Source organism: Canis lupus, chromosome 10, assembly GCF_011100685.1.
Source record: "Canis lupus familiaris isolate Mischka breed German Shepherd chromosome 10, alternate assembly UU_Cfam_GSD_1.0, whole genome shotgun sequence".
NCBI lineage: Eukaryota > Metazoa > Chordata > Mammalia > Carnivora > Canidae > Canis > Canis lupus.
The window spans coordinates 32,966,398-32,982,680 of record NC_049231.1 but is presented as its reverse complement, the minus strand read 5'-3'; the positions used below and the strand labels follow the sequence as shown (position 1 = coordinate 32,982,680).

At 35.6% G+C, this 16,283-nt stretch overlaps 1 protein-coding gene and 1 long non-coding RNA gene across 9 annotated transcripts in view; one reads left to right on the top strand and one right to left on the bottom strand.

The window, feature by feature from the left end:
• Window positions 1-1,214, bottom strand: part of LOC119873645 — a 40,712-nt gene extending 39,498 nt beyond the window's left edge. The window contains exon 1 of the long non-coding RNA XR_005365684.1: window positions 1,130-1,214. This is a non-coding gene — a long non-coding RNA (uncharacterized LOC119873645). The remainder of the gene's footprint in view (window positions 1-1,129) is intronic.
• Window positions 1-16,283, top strand: part of RIC8B (RIC8 guanine nucleotide exchange factor B) — a 99,088-nt gene that overhangs the window by 53,729 nt on the left and 29,076 nt on the right. For all 8 annotated transcript variants that reach the window (XR_005365678.1, XR_005365681.1, XR_005365680.1 and 5 more), the window contains exons 5-7: window positions 5,093-5,321; window positions 6,060-6,155; window positions 12,203-12,347. Coding sequence is in view for 3 of the 8 variants with exons in the window: in XM_038550783.1 (XP_038406711.1) it covers window positions 5,093-5,321; window positions 6,060-6,155; window positions 12,203-12,347 (470 nt within the window). In the remaining 5 variants the exon portion in view is untranslated. The remainder of the gene's footprint in view (window positions 1-5,092; window positions 5,322-6,059; window positions 6,156-12,202; window positions 12,348-16,283) is intronic.

The following is a 16,283-nucleotide window of genomic DNA, read 5'->3' as shown; positions in this document are numbered from 1 at the left end:
CCATACTAGGTCCTTGAAGGGCTCCACAGTACATACTCTACAGGAACATAATGTCTAAATGAGGAGACAAGACATAAATTTTATGAAAAGTTAGAAACCAATTCAAGACCATAGTAGAAGAGCTGTCAAAAGATAGTTTTTGAGTAGTTCCCCAGTGACTTAATTGTCCAAATAATAATTGCTAATAAAATTTAAAGGACAAGCTCACTGTGTTCTAACATGATGAGGAAAGTCTTTCTTACTCATATTACACCTGTTCTCCATCCTCATCCAGACCTCTGGTCTCCTGATGATTCCTATTTCTCCTACCTATAAGCTCCCTATGGGTTTACATTCTTACCTCTCTATTCTAAAGCCCTGGTTCATGATTTCAACCTATGTATACACCCTCATTTGTTCTGTCCTGCCAGTTTTGAAGCATCCAACCCCAGAGCTGTCAGACCATCTTCCTTCTCCACTTCTAAACACTGAGGCTGCTCTGGCTTGTAGGACATTTTACCTAACCCAACAGGTTGGTCCATCCTCTCCACTGCATGCATGCAGAGTTGTTTCTCAAAAAGCATATCTCTGCTTAGAATCCTCATGGCTTCCCTCTGTCTTTATGTTTAAGAGTAAATTTCTGTTGTCCTTTTGCACTTATTAATAATCTGCAGCCTCATTGGGGAAGTCTGTTTCCCTGGCTTCTGTACCTTCTTCTTTGCCAGAATAACTCTGGTTTGAGGTCATCAGTAACCCATCTGGCCATAATCTACATCTCATCATGGCAATCCCCTTTGTAATACCCCTACCCCACTCCACACACACATACATGTACTTTTTTGGTCTCATTGTCTACTAAGGCCCCTCCATTAGAGGCCTTGTCCTTTGCTTTATACTGTATACTTAGCACCTAGCACAAGGCAGAGTAAGTATTTATTGAGAATGAAGTAAGGTTTAAGCTAGTCTTAAAGAATGAGAACATTCTAGGCAGGAGAACACATGGCTAAATACAGAAAACAGTATGTGTGTATGGCACATTTAGAGAACAATGATCAGGTTGCTGTGGGTTAAAAAGATATGCTTTGCTGAGAGCAGCATTCAGCGGTCTTTCCATCCATATCTTATCCAAAGTTTTCTTGAAACTTCTCACCTGCAGCTCCTCCAGTCTTCTCTTGCTGTTTACAGAAAAACTCCTCTAGCTGTTGACTGTCTGGTTCTTCTGCTGTTCTCTCTTGAGTTTGATATGCTTGGGCTTTAGAGCCATTGCTGCACCAGAATGACTATTATTGAGGTCACAAGTGACTTTCATGTTGCTAAACCCAGTGGACATTTCTCACCTGTAACATGATTTACTTGATCTGTCCACATCATTTGACAAGGTGATCACTCCATTTTTGTGTATATACATTTTTCCAGGATACCATACTATCTTGGTTTTCCTCCTACTTCATAGTTGTAATTTCTTCTTCAGTTCCTCAGCCTCTAGACATAGAGTGCCTCAGGTTCAGCCTTCATAGTCTTTCAGTCCATCTCATTCCCTCACTGATCTAATCCAGTCTTTTTTTTTTTTCTAATCCAGTCTTTTACCTTCAAACACCATCTACATGCTAATGACTCCTCAGTTTTGTCTCTAATCCAGATTTCCCTCCCTGAACTCCAGACTCTTATAGTTAACTTCCGGCTAACATCTCCAGTTAGAAATCTAATAGATGTCCCAAACTTAACATATTCAAAGTTAAGCTTTTAGTCTTCCCCTAAAAAGTTGCTTCTCCTGCAGCATTTCGCATTTCAGTTTATGGGAACTCTAGCTTTCCACTTGCTAAGGCTAGAACCTTGGTCTCACACGTCACAACTACCTATCAAGAAATATCCTTCAAAATGTATCCAGATACAATCACTTCACTGTTACCATCATGATCAGTCACCTGAATTATTATAGTAACATCTTCATTCTTCTCACCTTTGATGTCTTACCATCAGTTCTCAATACAGTAGAGTGACCCTTTTAAAGTAAATTAGAGTATATCACCATCTAGAACCCTACAGTGGCTCCCATTTCATTGAGATTAAAATTAAATTATAATAGCCTGCAAAACCAATCTGCCCCCCCTATACCTATCTGATATCCTATCCTACTCCTTTTTCTGTATTTGTGGTTCAGCAAGATTAACTTCTTTACAGTTCTTCAGTCATACCACTACTTCTACCTTGGAGTCTTTGCTCTTCCTCTTCTATGTGAAATGTTCTTTCCCCACTTAGGCACATGGTTCACTCCCTTACTTCCTTTCAGACTTTGCTTAAAAGACACCATTTTAGTGAGGACTACCCTAACTACTCTATTCAAAATTATAACTCACATGTTCGGTCTTACCGTCCTGGGTTTCCTTGCCAGGCCATTTTACCACCTTCAATCGTGCTATTCAGTCATCTTATTTGTTTTTACTTTTCATTGACTGTTCTCTTCGTGCTGGAACATAAGTTCCATAAAGGCAGGGATTTGTCTCTTTTCTTCATAAAACAATGCCTGACACAAATAATTAATAAATAATTACTGAATTGAGCTAGATTAAATTTAGGAATTTAATCTTTTAGAGATCTTAAGGTTTAAGTAAACTCAAGCCATAAAAAAAAAAAAGATATGTGAGCCCCAAATATAAAGAAGATACATTTGAACCAGAAAGATTTGTTAATGGCTATAGGTCTACATGTACCATTATCATGTTCCTCGTTGTTATTTGATATTAAGTTATGTTAGGCCAATGATACAGGACTAGATTTTAGATTGCCTTCCCTCTCTCACAAATAAAAAGGCTTTAATCAGAGCATTAAGGAGTTCTAAATAGGCATTGCTTTTGAATCTGCATATCAGGAGGGGGCTGGGAGCATGAGTGGGAGGATGTCATGTCCCAGTGATTAATGATCTCTAGGAAGCTGAAAAGGGGAGAGTAATATACACAGTATTTCTACCCCCTGGAGTAGGAATGCAAACACCATTGTGCGGATCTGTGCATAGTCACTGACTTCCTGGTAGCTGGAGAATTTCATACACCCTTCTACCACAAATAAAACTGTCAGAGAAGTGACAGAGCTCAAAAAGCGGGCCTTCCTTACTTAAAAAGAATAGCTCAAACACAGTGAGCCAGAAAATTAATTTTGCGTTGTTTGGAAACCTGGTTGTTTAATAAGAAATGAGAAAATGGGAACTTTTCTTGAAAAGTCTATAAAACCTCCAAACATTTGTTGAATCAAACTCTACATTTTGTTTCTTAAATTTACCAGATTCTTGGAAACTGCTTATTTTAAATGAATTTAACGGGAAACATTCCTTTATAATGAAATGCATTATCTTAAACTTTTTAGTATGGTCTCTATGGTAGATTTAGAGAATCATACTATCAATGGACTCCAGTGCCTATTGCCCTATGTGTTGAAAAAAAACCTAACATTTCAAAATGGTTTATACAGTTTTAGAAAGTAATTCTATGGCAGGGTTCTTTCGTTTTGTTTTCATCCTCAGTGAATCTATATTTATAACAGTTTCCAAATGCTTAAGTCAGAAGCAAAACATTTTTAACTCTAGATAAGGAACTACAGATATTTGCAAAAATTTTTGAAAGAAAGTTTGTGGGAAAAGTGTTGTATTTCAACCATTTGTGATTTTTTTTAAAATAATCAAAATTAAGACCTTTGTTTAACAGTAGCGAGTAGTAATCACAGCAGCAGCAACAGATTTTTCATGGGGACCACCAAATAACTTGTATTTTAACCAGAAACTGTATATTCATAGGACTTGTTATTTTTTTCTTGGTTCATATTTTTTAGATACCCTTTACATTACTATTCATTGTTCTGCATTATCTAATTTTTAAACTTTGATCTCTTATGAATATTTTTTCCATAATATAAAAAGAAGGAAGGAAATAATCTTGGGGAAATGAGAGCTACACTTCAGATTGAAAGAAAGAAAAAAATGTGTATTTTATTTCTGTTTTGTTGTTTACTTTATCTTTGAGAGTGTCACTATAATCTAAATTAAAAGGAATTACTATGTTCTAAATTAAGGCAGCATCGGATAGATTAAGCCCTGAGTTTGGTTTCCAAGTGGTTAGACTTTCTGATTGCATTTGCAAGAGTTTATTTTTAGTCAGGATGTGGTTATTTTTAGATCTGCTTCTCTGTCACTAGGAAATGTAATGCCTGTCTTTCCATTGTTGTTTATCAGGAAGTTCTGAGGCACAGGCTTAGAAGATCCAGTTAGCAGAGAATACTGCCTCCTTTTAGATGAAAGACTGTGAAATAATGCCTGAAGGAAAATCTGTTAATTGAGAACATGTCTAATTTTTAAATTATTAATGTCACTTTAATCTCTTATACACTAACAACAGAACAAGATTTTTATGTAATACCAAAAACACAAGGTTTGGGTTCCCCCTACTGGTGTGCATTCCAGGTGCGTGTATTCATTAATGCATAGTAGAAGGACCTACAGGATAGAAATTTGAAATGGCTATGCTGGCTTCTTTAAAGAGACCTGGTGATGAAAAAAAGATAAAAAGTACCATTACCCATTTTCTCCTAATGTCTTTTAAAAAATAGGATGATCTAAAAATTGTATTTTTTATGTCTAGAAAGAACAAAACTTAATCCTATAATATTTGGTTTTTAATGCTGTTGCCTCTGTGATAAGCTGCTTATATACAGCTTCTCAGATGCTTTATGTTATAATCTAAGGAATAATAAAATACCAGTGGCTCCACAAAAGGATTTAAAATCCCAAGGAAAAAATATAAAGCTAGCATTGTGTCGTAATAAAATTAAAGAGCTGTATTAAAGCTCACTAATTCCTATTTTAGCATTTCAGAATGTGACATGACATTATGTGATTGTGTCCATTTAACATCTGTTCTTTCTAATTTGTCATATGTGAACTTTAAACAGTTCTCTTTATTTTCTGTCTCTTAGTCAGTAAATGCCAGGTAATATTAAAGGCTTGTTTTGAAAAAGAAAAATTTTAATTGACTCCTGGAAGTCATTTCTGAACTTCTTATTATGTTTGCATTTTAAAGGACTATTCAGTAAAATTAAAATATTGTATTTTTAAATTGCTTTTCAGCAATGCAGTCAACCTTTTAAGCAATGTTCCGGTCTCTTGTTTGGATGTTCTCATTTGTCCATTAACCCACGAAGAAACGGCCCAAGAGGCAACGACACTAGATGAACTGCCCAGTGATAAAACGTCTGAGAAAGAAACTGTTTTGAAAAACAATACCATGGTATACAATGGTATGAATATGGAAGCCATTCATGTTTTACTCAGTTTTATGGAGAAGAGAATAGACAAGGTAAGGCTGATAAAATGGTGGCCTTGGAAAGATGTTTCTAATGTAAATGTGTGCCATATATGCAAACATCACAGGACATGATTTTTAAATTTCAGTTTTTTTTTAATAGCTGACATATTGCATAATTATACCCTGGAAATCATTTTATTACAATATATGATTAGTTACAAAAACCAGTGAATTTAATTGTTTAAAGCCAAGAATTTTGTTGATGCAATACCAAAATTGTGACTCGTGCCTGAAGGTGAAGGAAAAATTAATTACTTATCCATGTAGTTATTTTATAAGACATAGAAATAAAAATTATCCCCCAAAACACTTGATGATAAACACTTTCCATAATACCTAAAAGCTATCTTTAAAAAAAATCATCAATATTTCATTTGGTGTGAGCTGCTTATTTTCTTTTGTATGTCATTTGCTTTGTCAGGTATATTAAAAGGCAGCAAGGTAATGTGGGTGGGCTTTCAAAACCTTTGCCTCATTTATGCCCATGGGCTGAGCCATTGAGGACCCCACAAAATGTAGAAAGATCCAGGGAGAATAAAAACAGACATTATAAACATGAACATAATTGATGGAATGGAAACATCATTAGGAAGATAACTTCTTAAGTAGTTTGTAAAGCTTTGGTAACATAAAATGCCTCTCCCTCAAAAAGGAGTATTAATGTGCTCGGTTATATAGAGGAAAATAATGCTGTCAGAAACTAATATATATGTCTGGTTTTCTTTCTAGGGAAGTAGCTATAGAGAAGGTCTAACTCCAGTTCTCAGCTTACTAACAGAATGTTCCCGAGCCCATCGAAATATCAGAAAATTTCTCAAAGATCAGGTAAGTGCTTAATGCATATTATACCTCATAGTTAATCTTCTTATATGTCATTTTTAAAAATAAAATTAATAAGTGGTATTCTTTCATGATGGTTTTATTTCATAAAATCAGAAACTCGGAAAATTTGTCTGAATCTTTGAAATCTTCCTAATCCAGAAAAAAGTGACCCTCTGTATTTCTCTGAGTCATTCAATCATTTATTCAGCAAACAGTTGAGATCTACTTTGTGCTGTGTTCTAAGCACTGAAAGACAGGTGAAGTCTTTACCTTGTGGAGTTTTCCTTACAGTGGGGAAACAAGAGTAAATGAATAAAGACATGTTATGATGGCAAGTAGTGATGTGCTCTAAAGAAAGACAGCAGGGGATGGGGAGGCTGAGGTGAATGGAGAGGGCCTCTCAGAGAAAGTGACATTGAGTAGAAACTTAGGTAAGTAAGAAAAAGATCTCTGAGAAAATCTGGAAGAGGAATGTGGAAAGAACAAGGTCAAAGTCCCTGAGATGACAGGATGCTTTGGTATGCTTATGGAAGAGCAAGGAGACTAGACCAAGTTAGTAAGAAGAAGAATGGTAGATGAAGTAAAAAAAAAAAAAAAAGGTAAGCAAAAACCAGATGGCCTAAGGTTGTATAGGACTTTTGATTCTCTTCTAAGTGAGATAGCATCGGACCATTTTGTGAGTTAAATTAAGGGGACCTCATTTATATTTTAAAATACTCTGGCTACTACATCTACTACATGTAGAAGAGACTAGGGCAATCTGAGTAGATGCAAGGAGGCCAGCTGAAAAGAGGTCTGATGGTGAAGGTTTGGAGTAGGATGTTAGTAGAGTTCACGGGAAGAATTCTTTCCACCACTGGTCTTCTGTCCATTTGCCCCTATCATATATCCTTTGTGTCTCCCCTTCTATCATGATGGGTGGATTGTCACAACTTTCTTCTTTGGCCAGCCTCTACACTTGTGTCCTGGATTCCTTTCCTTCTCATCTTCTCAGGAACTTTGCTCCTGAATTTATCTCCTCTCTTACATTAACCTTTATATATATATATATATATATATATATATATATATATATATATATATATATATATATATATATATATTTTCTAGGTCATTTCTGTCTTCACTCAAAAACATCTTTCATCTTAAAAACAAAAACACCTTCCCTCAATTCCACTTCTCCAGCTGCCTCCCCATGACTCTGCTCTTCATAGTGCACTCTTCCTCAGAAGAGTTTTCTGCACTCACTTTTTTCTATTCACCTTACTCATCTTTTTCTCCTGAACCCACTGTAATTAGGCTTTCATGCTTTCTACACCACTGCAAAGGTACTCATCAAAAGTCACCAACCCAACATTGCCTCATCTAATAGTTCTCAATCTTTTTTTTTTAAATGTATTCCCCAGTGCATTTTAAGGTGACTGAGTATTCTGTCCTTCTTGAAATACTTTCTTCACTTGATTTCTAGGACACAATAGGGAACCTCTTTGCAATTTCTGAGTGCCCAGAGTCAATATCCATGCCAGTGATTTAAATATGCCTCTGGCTCCTGAATTTATATCTCTGGCCCTGACCTGTCCCCTCAGCATCAGACTGGTAACAGACTACCTACTCATCTCATCCCCTGGGATGTATAGTAGGTGTCTTAAGTTTAACATATCCTAACCTAAGCTCTTGATTTCCTGTTGCTTCATATTTCTTTCCTTCTTTCCACATTTTAGTACATGGTACCACCATTCACCCCACTGCCTTTTTTTTGCCATATAGAGTTTCCCTTATTAAGTGAACCAGCTTCATTTTCCCCCTTTATGTGTATGATCAAGATTTAGTAAGCACCTTACTACATGATGAAGCACATTAGTAGATATTGCTGCTAAGGAGAGATTAGATAGTAGAGACTCTGTCTTTGAGGAATTTATAGTCCATTGGAAGAAAAAAGTAATACCATGAAAGCATGAATACTCATTTAAATCAAATAAAATAGTTAATTAATGAATTAAGGTCATTTCCAATTTGATTATTTTAAGATATTCTACTTAAAATAATAGGACTTGGTGAAGAATAATAAATGAAAAATATTTTAAGTTTTCTCTATTTTAGCTTTTTCACATAAGATTCAGTTTCAACTGAACTGTTTAGATTTTGCCATCTCTAAACAGGATAGCCAGAAAGCCTATTTGTTAAACAATATCTTTATATGAAAGCCTTGGGTCACCTATCATGTGGATACAAAGATTATGAAACCCACTTTTTGTTTTTGTTTTTGTTTTTTAAAGATTGATTGATTGATTGATTGATTGATTCATGAGAAACACACACAGAGGGAGAGATAGGCAGAGACAGAGGGAGAAGCAGGCTCCATGCAAGGAGCCCGACATGGGACTCGATCCCGGGTCTCCAGGATCATACCCTGGGCTGCAGGCGGCGCTAAACCGCTGCGCCACTGGGGCTGCCCTGAAACCCACTTTTTGTCCTTAAAGAAGCACTACAGTATAAAGAGATGAGACCTGACAAGTAAAGATGATTAAAGACACAAGACACACACAAAAAAATCAGCTTTCCTTCCGAGAAAGATGCAGTCTAAACTATGATGATTAAGAAAGGCAGAATATAAAGTAACAGATGATTAGTTTTCATAATAGTATAAATGAAACAATGGCTAATTAATTATTATTATGCCCTGTAGTTAATATCTGATTAAATCCAACTCATGCATACCCAAAGGAAATTGGTATTTAGGCAGGTAGAAAGAGAACAGATGGTAGAAATTACTGACCAAGGTTGGTTTAGTCTGGAGAGACTTACAGAAGAGACAAGGATTCTGTGGATTGGACAGAATAAGGAAATGGACAAGATCTGTCAAGGAAAAGACAGATGGAGGGTGGTATTTGGGAAGAAATAGAATGAGTCCATATGAATACAATTTGTCTGGGAGTGATACATTACAATAAAAGCAACAAACTTCTGTTTTAAAAACTTGTTTTAAGAAACCCAAAACATAGCTAACAAAATTTGGGGGTGATAACCTTTGTTTATAGAGTCTTCACTCTAGAACAGTAGGCACATACTACATGAAATTACTCATTAGACGTCTCATTCTTCAATTCATTCAGTATATAGAGACCATATAAAACTCAGTATGGTTAGTGAATCAAATAATAAGGGTTTACTGTGCAATGACTTTGTGCCTATAGAGCACAGAAATTCTGGTGCTGTACACTATCAGAAATATTGAAATATGGCTTCTGTAAACACTTTGGGTAGATTATTCAATTTTCTGAGACTCAGTTACCATTTGTATTCACAGCCATATCTCCAGTGCCTCCAGTATTTCCTGATACATGGTAGGAACTCAATATAGAAAGAGAAGGGAAAGAAGAAAGTCAGTTGAATAGATTAAATAAAATGATATACACATGAAGGGTCTAGCAGAGTTCATTATTATTTGACTTTGTTTTTATCCTCATTTCCTCCTATAGTGCCCAGCTTATAGAAGGCGTTTTTAAAAAGATATCTGAAGGGTGCCTGGCTGGCTCAGTTGGTAGAGCATATGACTCTTGACTTCAGGGTTGTAAACTGACTCCCATGTTGGGTATAGAAGATAACTTAAAAATAAAATCTTTTTTAAAAAAGAAAAAATAAATGAAATCTTTTTAAGAAAGATATTCAAATTAATTCATTCTTCCATTAGCAAATATTTATTGAACATCTGTAATATGCCACGCACTGAGAGCAGTAAATAAAACAGAAAGAAATCCCTGCCCCTATGGCTTTGACTCTTGTGGAAAAAGGCCAATAGTAAAGAAATAAATACATACCATATCGGGTGGTGATGAGTGCTGTGAGGAAGATTAAGGTTGGGAGAGGGAGCACAAAAAAAAAAAAAAATGCACAAGGTTAGTCATATAGAGTGATCAGGAAATGTCTTCCTATAAGCAACATTTGAACACAGATTCTGAAATAAGGGAAATGAGCCATGAAAGTTTCTAGAGAAAGGATTTCTGGGCAGAGGGAACAACAAATGCAAAGACCATGAGACGGGAAAGTCCATGGTGTATATAAGGAGTTCCATGGAGGTCTGTGCAGCTATAGCAGTGTAGGCCAGGAGTACAGTAGAAATGAAGTTAGAAAAATAGCAGGAAGATGGATTATGTTAAACCTATGTTGTGAGGACGTTGTTTTTCACTATGAGTAAAATGAGAACCCCTAGGAACTGGAAGACATTGAGAACAAGAATGATGTGATCTGACTTTCAGAGGATCCCTAGCTGCTTTGTGGAGGATAAATCACAGAAGGACCAGGGTGGAAGCAGAGGCCACTAGGAGGTTGTGATAATAACCAGTTCAGGTGAGACGTACCAGTAACTTGGTACGTCTAATATTAGAGGGTTTGGGGCAGCCTGGGTGGCTCAGCGTTTAGCGCCGCCTTTGGCCCAGGGCGTGATCCTGGAGACCCAAGATCGAGTCCCACATCAGGCTCCCTACAGGGAGCCTGCTTCTGCCTGTGTCTCTGCCTCTCTTTCTCTCTGTGTCTCTCATGAATAAATAAGTAACAAACAAATGAAGCAATTTTAAAAATAAATAAAAGTTCCAGCAAAGCTGATTTTAAAAATAATAATAATAATAATAATAATAATATTAGAGGGTTGCTAATATTAGAGGGGGTAGTAAGTTTGTCTGGATTATGGATATATTTCAGAGGTATAAACAATATAATTTGCTGGTAGATTGGATGTGGGATGTGAAAGAGAAGAGGCTATTTCTAAGGTGTTTGTACTAAGCAGTTGGAAAAATAGACTTACCATTTAATGAAGTGGATGGAAAACTAAGAAGAAACAGCTGTGGTGGAAGCATCAAGAGTTCTGTTTAGGACATGCTAAATTTGAGAGGCCTAAAACTCTAGAAGTCAGTAAAGAAATTAAGATAGAAATATAATTTAGGGAGCTCTCAGTATATGGAGACCATATAAAGCTATAAAACTGGATGAGATCACCAGTAGATTAAATGAAAATAGTGAAGAATGTTGCCCAAGAGCTCAACCCTTGAATGTTCCAATACTTAGAAAACAAGAAGAAAAAAGAGAATTGACAAAAGAGGCTAGGGTGGAGCAGCCAGTTGAGATAGGAGGAGACCCTGAAGAGGGAAGAGTCTGGGTGGATGAATAGGTGAGTGAGTGAGCAAACAGACAAACCAGGACATTTCCTAGGCCCTCTGCAAATCAATCAATAAAATAGGGATGGTGGTGATGTTACTACCTCCTTTGCAAAGTTATTGTGGAGATTGATTATAGAAAATGTATCTATAGCCTCTATTATAGCATCTACCTAGAAAGCATTCAATAATTAATAGCCATTTTTATTATAAAATAAAACCCAAGTTCAGATTTTATTTATTTATTTATTTATTTATTTATTTATTTATTTATTTATTTATTTATTTATTTTAGTTAAATGCTGCAGGAATTACAGGAAGGGAAAAATCAGTAGGAATCAGAGTATTTATTCTCCCTGTGGAAGAAAGAGAAACTTGAACCTGACTTTTTTTTATTTATTTATGATAGTCACACAGAGAGAGAGAGAGAGAGGCAGAGACACAGGCAGAGGGAGAAGCAGGCTCCATGCACCGGGAGCCCGATGTGGGACTCGATCCCGGGTCTCCAGGATCGCGCCCTGGGCCAAAGGCAGGTGCTAAACCGCTGCGCCACCCAGGGATCCCTGAACCTGACTTTAAAATGGATTTTGACAGAGGCAGGCAAAGGCACCGCAGATGCTTAGATGATTAAAAACTCAGAAATGAATTAAAGTATTTCATGGTGGTACAGTGAAGAGATGTTTCTCTTCAAATGAAATTTCATTACAAGCATGAAATCATTTGAGGGGGTTTCTTTGTTTAGTTTTATTTGGAAGCAAACCTCTATTTTTTTTTTTAAAGCTTTTTCCACTCTTAAAAAACTGAGCTCATAGACATCATAAGACTGACCAGTTGCATGGTACCATCCTTACTTACTCTAGTACCCACAACTGATGATGGTTTTTGCATTTCTGCCATTAGGTATTACCACCATTGAGGGATGTGACAAATCGACCTGAAGTTGGCTCAACTGTGAGAAATAAGCTGGTGCGCCTCATGACACATGTTGACCTTGGAGTCAAGCAAATTGCTGCTGAATTCCTTTTTGTCCTTTGCAAAGAGAGAGGTAGGTTAAACTCTCTTTGCTCTCTACTGTTTTATTTTTTCAGAGGGAATTTAAGAAATCTTTGTGTTAGTAGTGGCCACCTCATTCCACTCTTTTCAGAGCTTACTCCTATCTTCTATTAAAGGGCCTGAGGAGATATTAAAAATAATTTGAACACATTTTCTATGTGCTTCTGAATTCATTGAGATGTGTAAACATACTCAAATTAAACTTTGCCTTCTGTATCCTTAACCCACACTTCTTAATCTTGATGAGTCAGGACCTAGAGCCATTATGAAAAATCTGTTTAAGTAATTCAGGTGCTACTTTTTTTTTTTTTAAGATTTTATTTTTTTAAGTAATCTCTTCACTCAGTTTGGGGCTCAAAGTCACAATCCTGAGACCGAGAGTTGCAAGCTCTACTGATTGAACCAGCCAGGTCCCTCAAGGTGCTACTATTTTGATAACCAGATGAAGGCCTGGGTTAATTCTCCTTTTTAATTCCTCTTAGAATTAAAGCTATAGGAGTCTTGGTTTCTTCACTAAGCTATTTTATCAATAAATAATAATTCAGTGTGAGCTACGTAGCATACTATGGAAGTATAAAATAGAAGATGGAAAGTACAAAAAAATGCTTGATATACCCCTTACTCTTAAAGAAGATAGAGGTAGAGAGAAATTTTAAAATAACTATACTACAATGTAATAAACACCATTCTGTAAGTATATATAAAGTGATTGTCTTCTGAGGTAACAGCTAATAATTTTATTTTATTTTTTTAATAATAAATTTATTTTTTATTGGTGTTCAATTTGCTAACATACAGGATAACACCCGGTGCTCATCCCATCAAGTACCCCCTCAGTGCCTGCATCCAGTCATTCCCACCCCCCCGCCCTCCTCCCCTTCCACCACCCCTAGTTCGTTTCCCAGAGTTAGGAGTCTTCCATGTTCTGTCTCCCTTTCTGATATTTCGTACCCATTTCTTCTCCCTTCCCCTCTATTCCCTTTCACTATTATTTATATTCCCCAAATGAATGAGACCATATAATGTTTGTCCTTCTCCGATTGACTTATTTCACTCAGCATAATACCCTCCAGTTCCATCCACATTGAAGCAAATGGTGGGTATTTGTCATTTCTAATGGCTGAGTAATATTCCATTGTATACATAAACCACATCTTCTTTATCCATTCCTCTTTTGATGGACACTGAGGCTCCTTCCCCAGTTTGGCTATTGTGGACATTGCTGCTAGAAACATTGGGGTGCAGATGTCCCGGCGTTTCAGATATTTCCTGAAATTATATGGATTATTTGCTCTTCAAAAGCAAGTTCCTCAAACAAAGAACTTTAAGATATCCAGATTTTTTTACCTATTTCTTTCTTTAGCTCCTGGTTTTATAAATGTGCTAGTATAAAATTCCCATCTAAGCTGATTTTATATTCCACTTTTATAAAGTATTTCAGTTTTGTAAGATATAATTTGAAGATAGAAAACTTAACTCACTTCTCTCAAAATCTTTAGTTCAATCCTTTTTTATTACCCAGCTTTATTGAGGTATAATTGACAAGTAAAGTTGTATATATTTAAAGTATATTATACAACATGATGATTTGGTACATATTTACATTGTGAAGTGATTTATTTTTAATTTTTTTATTGGAACATTGTGAAATGATTAACACGGGTTAATTAAAATATCTGCCACCTCACATAGTTACTTTTTGGGGTTTTGTGTGTGGTGAGAATGCTTAAGACTTAGTCTTTTATTAAAAAAAGACTCTTTTAGCAAATTTCAAGTGTACAATACAATAGTATTAACTGTAGTCACCATGCTGTATATTGGATCCTCAGAACTTATAATTGAAGGCTTATAGCCTTTTATCAGCATCTCATTTCCCCTATCCCCAACTACCATTCTACTCTCTGCTTCTAGGAGTTTGATTTTTTTTTTTTTAATATTCTCCATATAAGTAAAATCATACAGTATTTGTCTTTCTCTGGCTTATTCACTTAGTATAATGTTCTCTAGATTCATACTTGTCACAAATAGGATTTCATTCTTTATCACAGCTGAAATAAATACACACACACATAATCTCCTTTATCCATTCATCTGACAATGGACACCACTTGTTTCCATATCTTAGCTGTTGTGAATAATGCTGCAGTGAACTTGGGAGTGTAGATATATCTCTTGGGGATAATAATTTCATTTGCTTCAGATATAAAAGTGAGTGATGGATCATGTGGTAGTTCGTTTTTTTGTTTGTTTTTTGTTTTTAATTTTTTGAATAACCTCTGTACTGTTCTCCATAGTAGCTGCACTAATTTGCATTCCCACCAGTAGTGTGTAAGGGTTCCCTTTTTGCCACATCCTTGCCAATACTTATCATCTCTTATCTTTTTGGTAAAAGCCATCCTAACAAATATGAGATGATCTTTCATTGTAGTTTTGATTTGCATTTTCCTAATGATTAGTAATGTTGAGTATCTTTTCACAAAAATACCTGTTGGCCATTTGTATGTCTTTTTTGGAAAAATGTCTTTACAGGCTTTTTGCCCATTTTTTAATATAATTATTTGGGGTTTTTGCTTGTTGAGTTGTATCCATTGACTTCTTAAACTTTATTTCTGACTGACCCAGCCACCTTCAGTTCCTGTTAAGATGGTATATTAATAACACGATTTGATCAATATAATAATGATAATAAACATAACTATTATGTATGGGGGTATCATGTTCCAAACATTCTATGCCATAATCTCATCTAATTCTCATAAGAACCCTCCAGTGTCATAAATGAGTTAACCTGGCACTTGCAGTAATTTTTTCAAGGTCACACAGTTGCTGAGTGCTAAAGCAAATTTGAGTCCTCTTTCCATTCTGCCACATTTCCTCTTATAGTAATTATCTTCAACTTTCTCACATCTGCTCTTTTAAACAATTCAGTCCCTTCATGACTTTGAAAAAAGATTGATGTAGCATCTTGGAATTAAGTGACTGGTATAGTGCCTTGCATATGGTAGTCTGTAAATACTGGCTGAATTGAATCAGTTTTTCCAAAATCGGAAATGAGCTGTTTTTTAAAGTATAATTATGTATGTATACGTAAATCTAAATCACACATCTGTATCTCAATCAAAAGAGGTTTACCACAATATAACATTTTATGCATTGTTACCTCTGAGTAGTAGGATGACTGGTGACTTTTTTTTTAGTTCTGTGTATATTATAATTTTTCTGCACTGAGCATGCATTTCTTATTTACTTTTAAAAAATTTTTAAAGAGGAAGCTGAAGTTTTATTTCTTCTATAATTACATATCTAAATACATAAATTATAGATTTAAATATAATCACCTTACTAATGTGTTAGTGTGATAGCAGATATGGTATATGCATTTATAAATGAATTTGTTGTTTTTAATTTGAAAGGATTAACTTTGAAAAGCCAACCCATATTAGCAAAAGTGTATCATTTTCATTTGACTTTTAACAATTCCAGATATAACCATCAGCTTTTCCTTCCAATTTGATTTTATATGTAGTAGATATATTCTTCTGGAATAAAAATTTACCTGTTCAAAAAAAACCTTTTCAGCTAGAGCCAGGGAGTACAGAGGTATAAAGATAAACAAAATCTCTGCTTTCATGTTACTTACTTTCTTACCAAGGGTTACAAACTCACATGTCTGCAAATGCCAGGCTGGTAATAAACATGAACTGGACGTAAGATGATAAATGAAAACTGACAATTCATTGCTGGGAAGGCGGTGGGTTGGAATAGGGGAACAAGGGGATGGTGCAGGATTGGAGAGAGGACACTGCTGCTACTTAGCTCCATCTCATTGTTACCATGAAGGAACATATGGCTAACGTTACCACATCTTCCAGATTTTTCAAGAGAAACCAGGACTCTGGATTTTTACATAAAATCTCCCAGTTTTTAA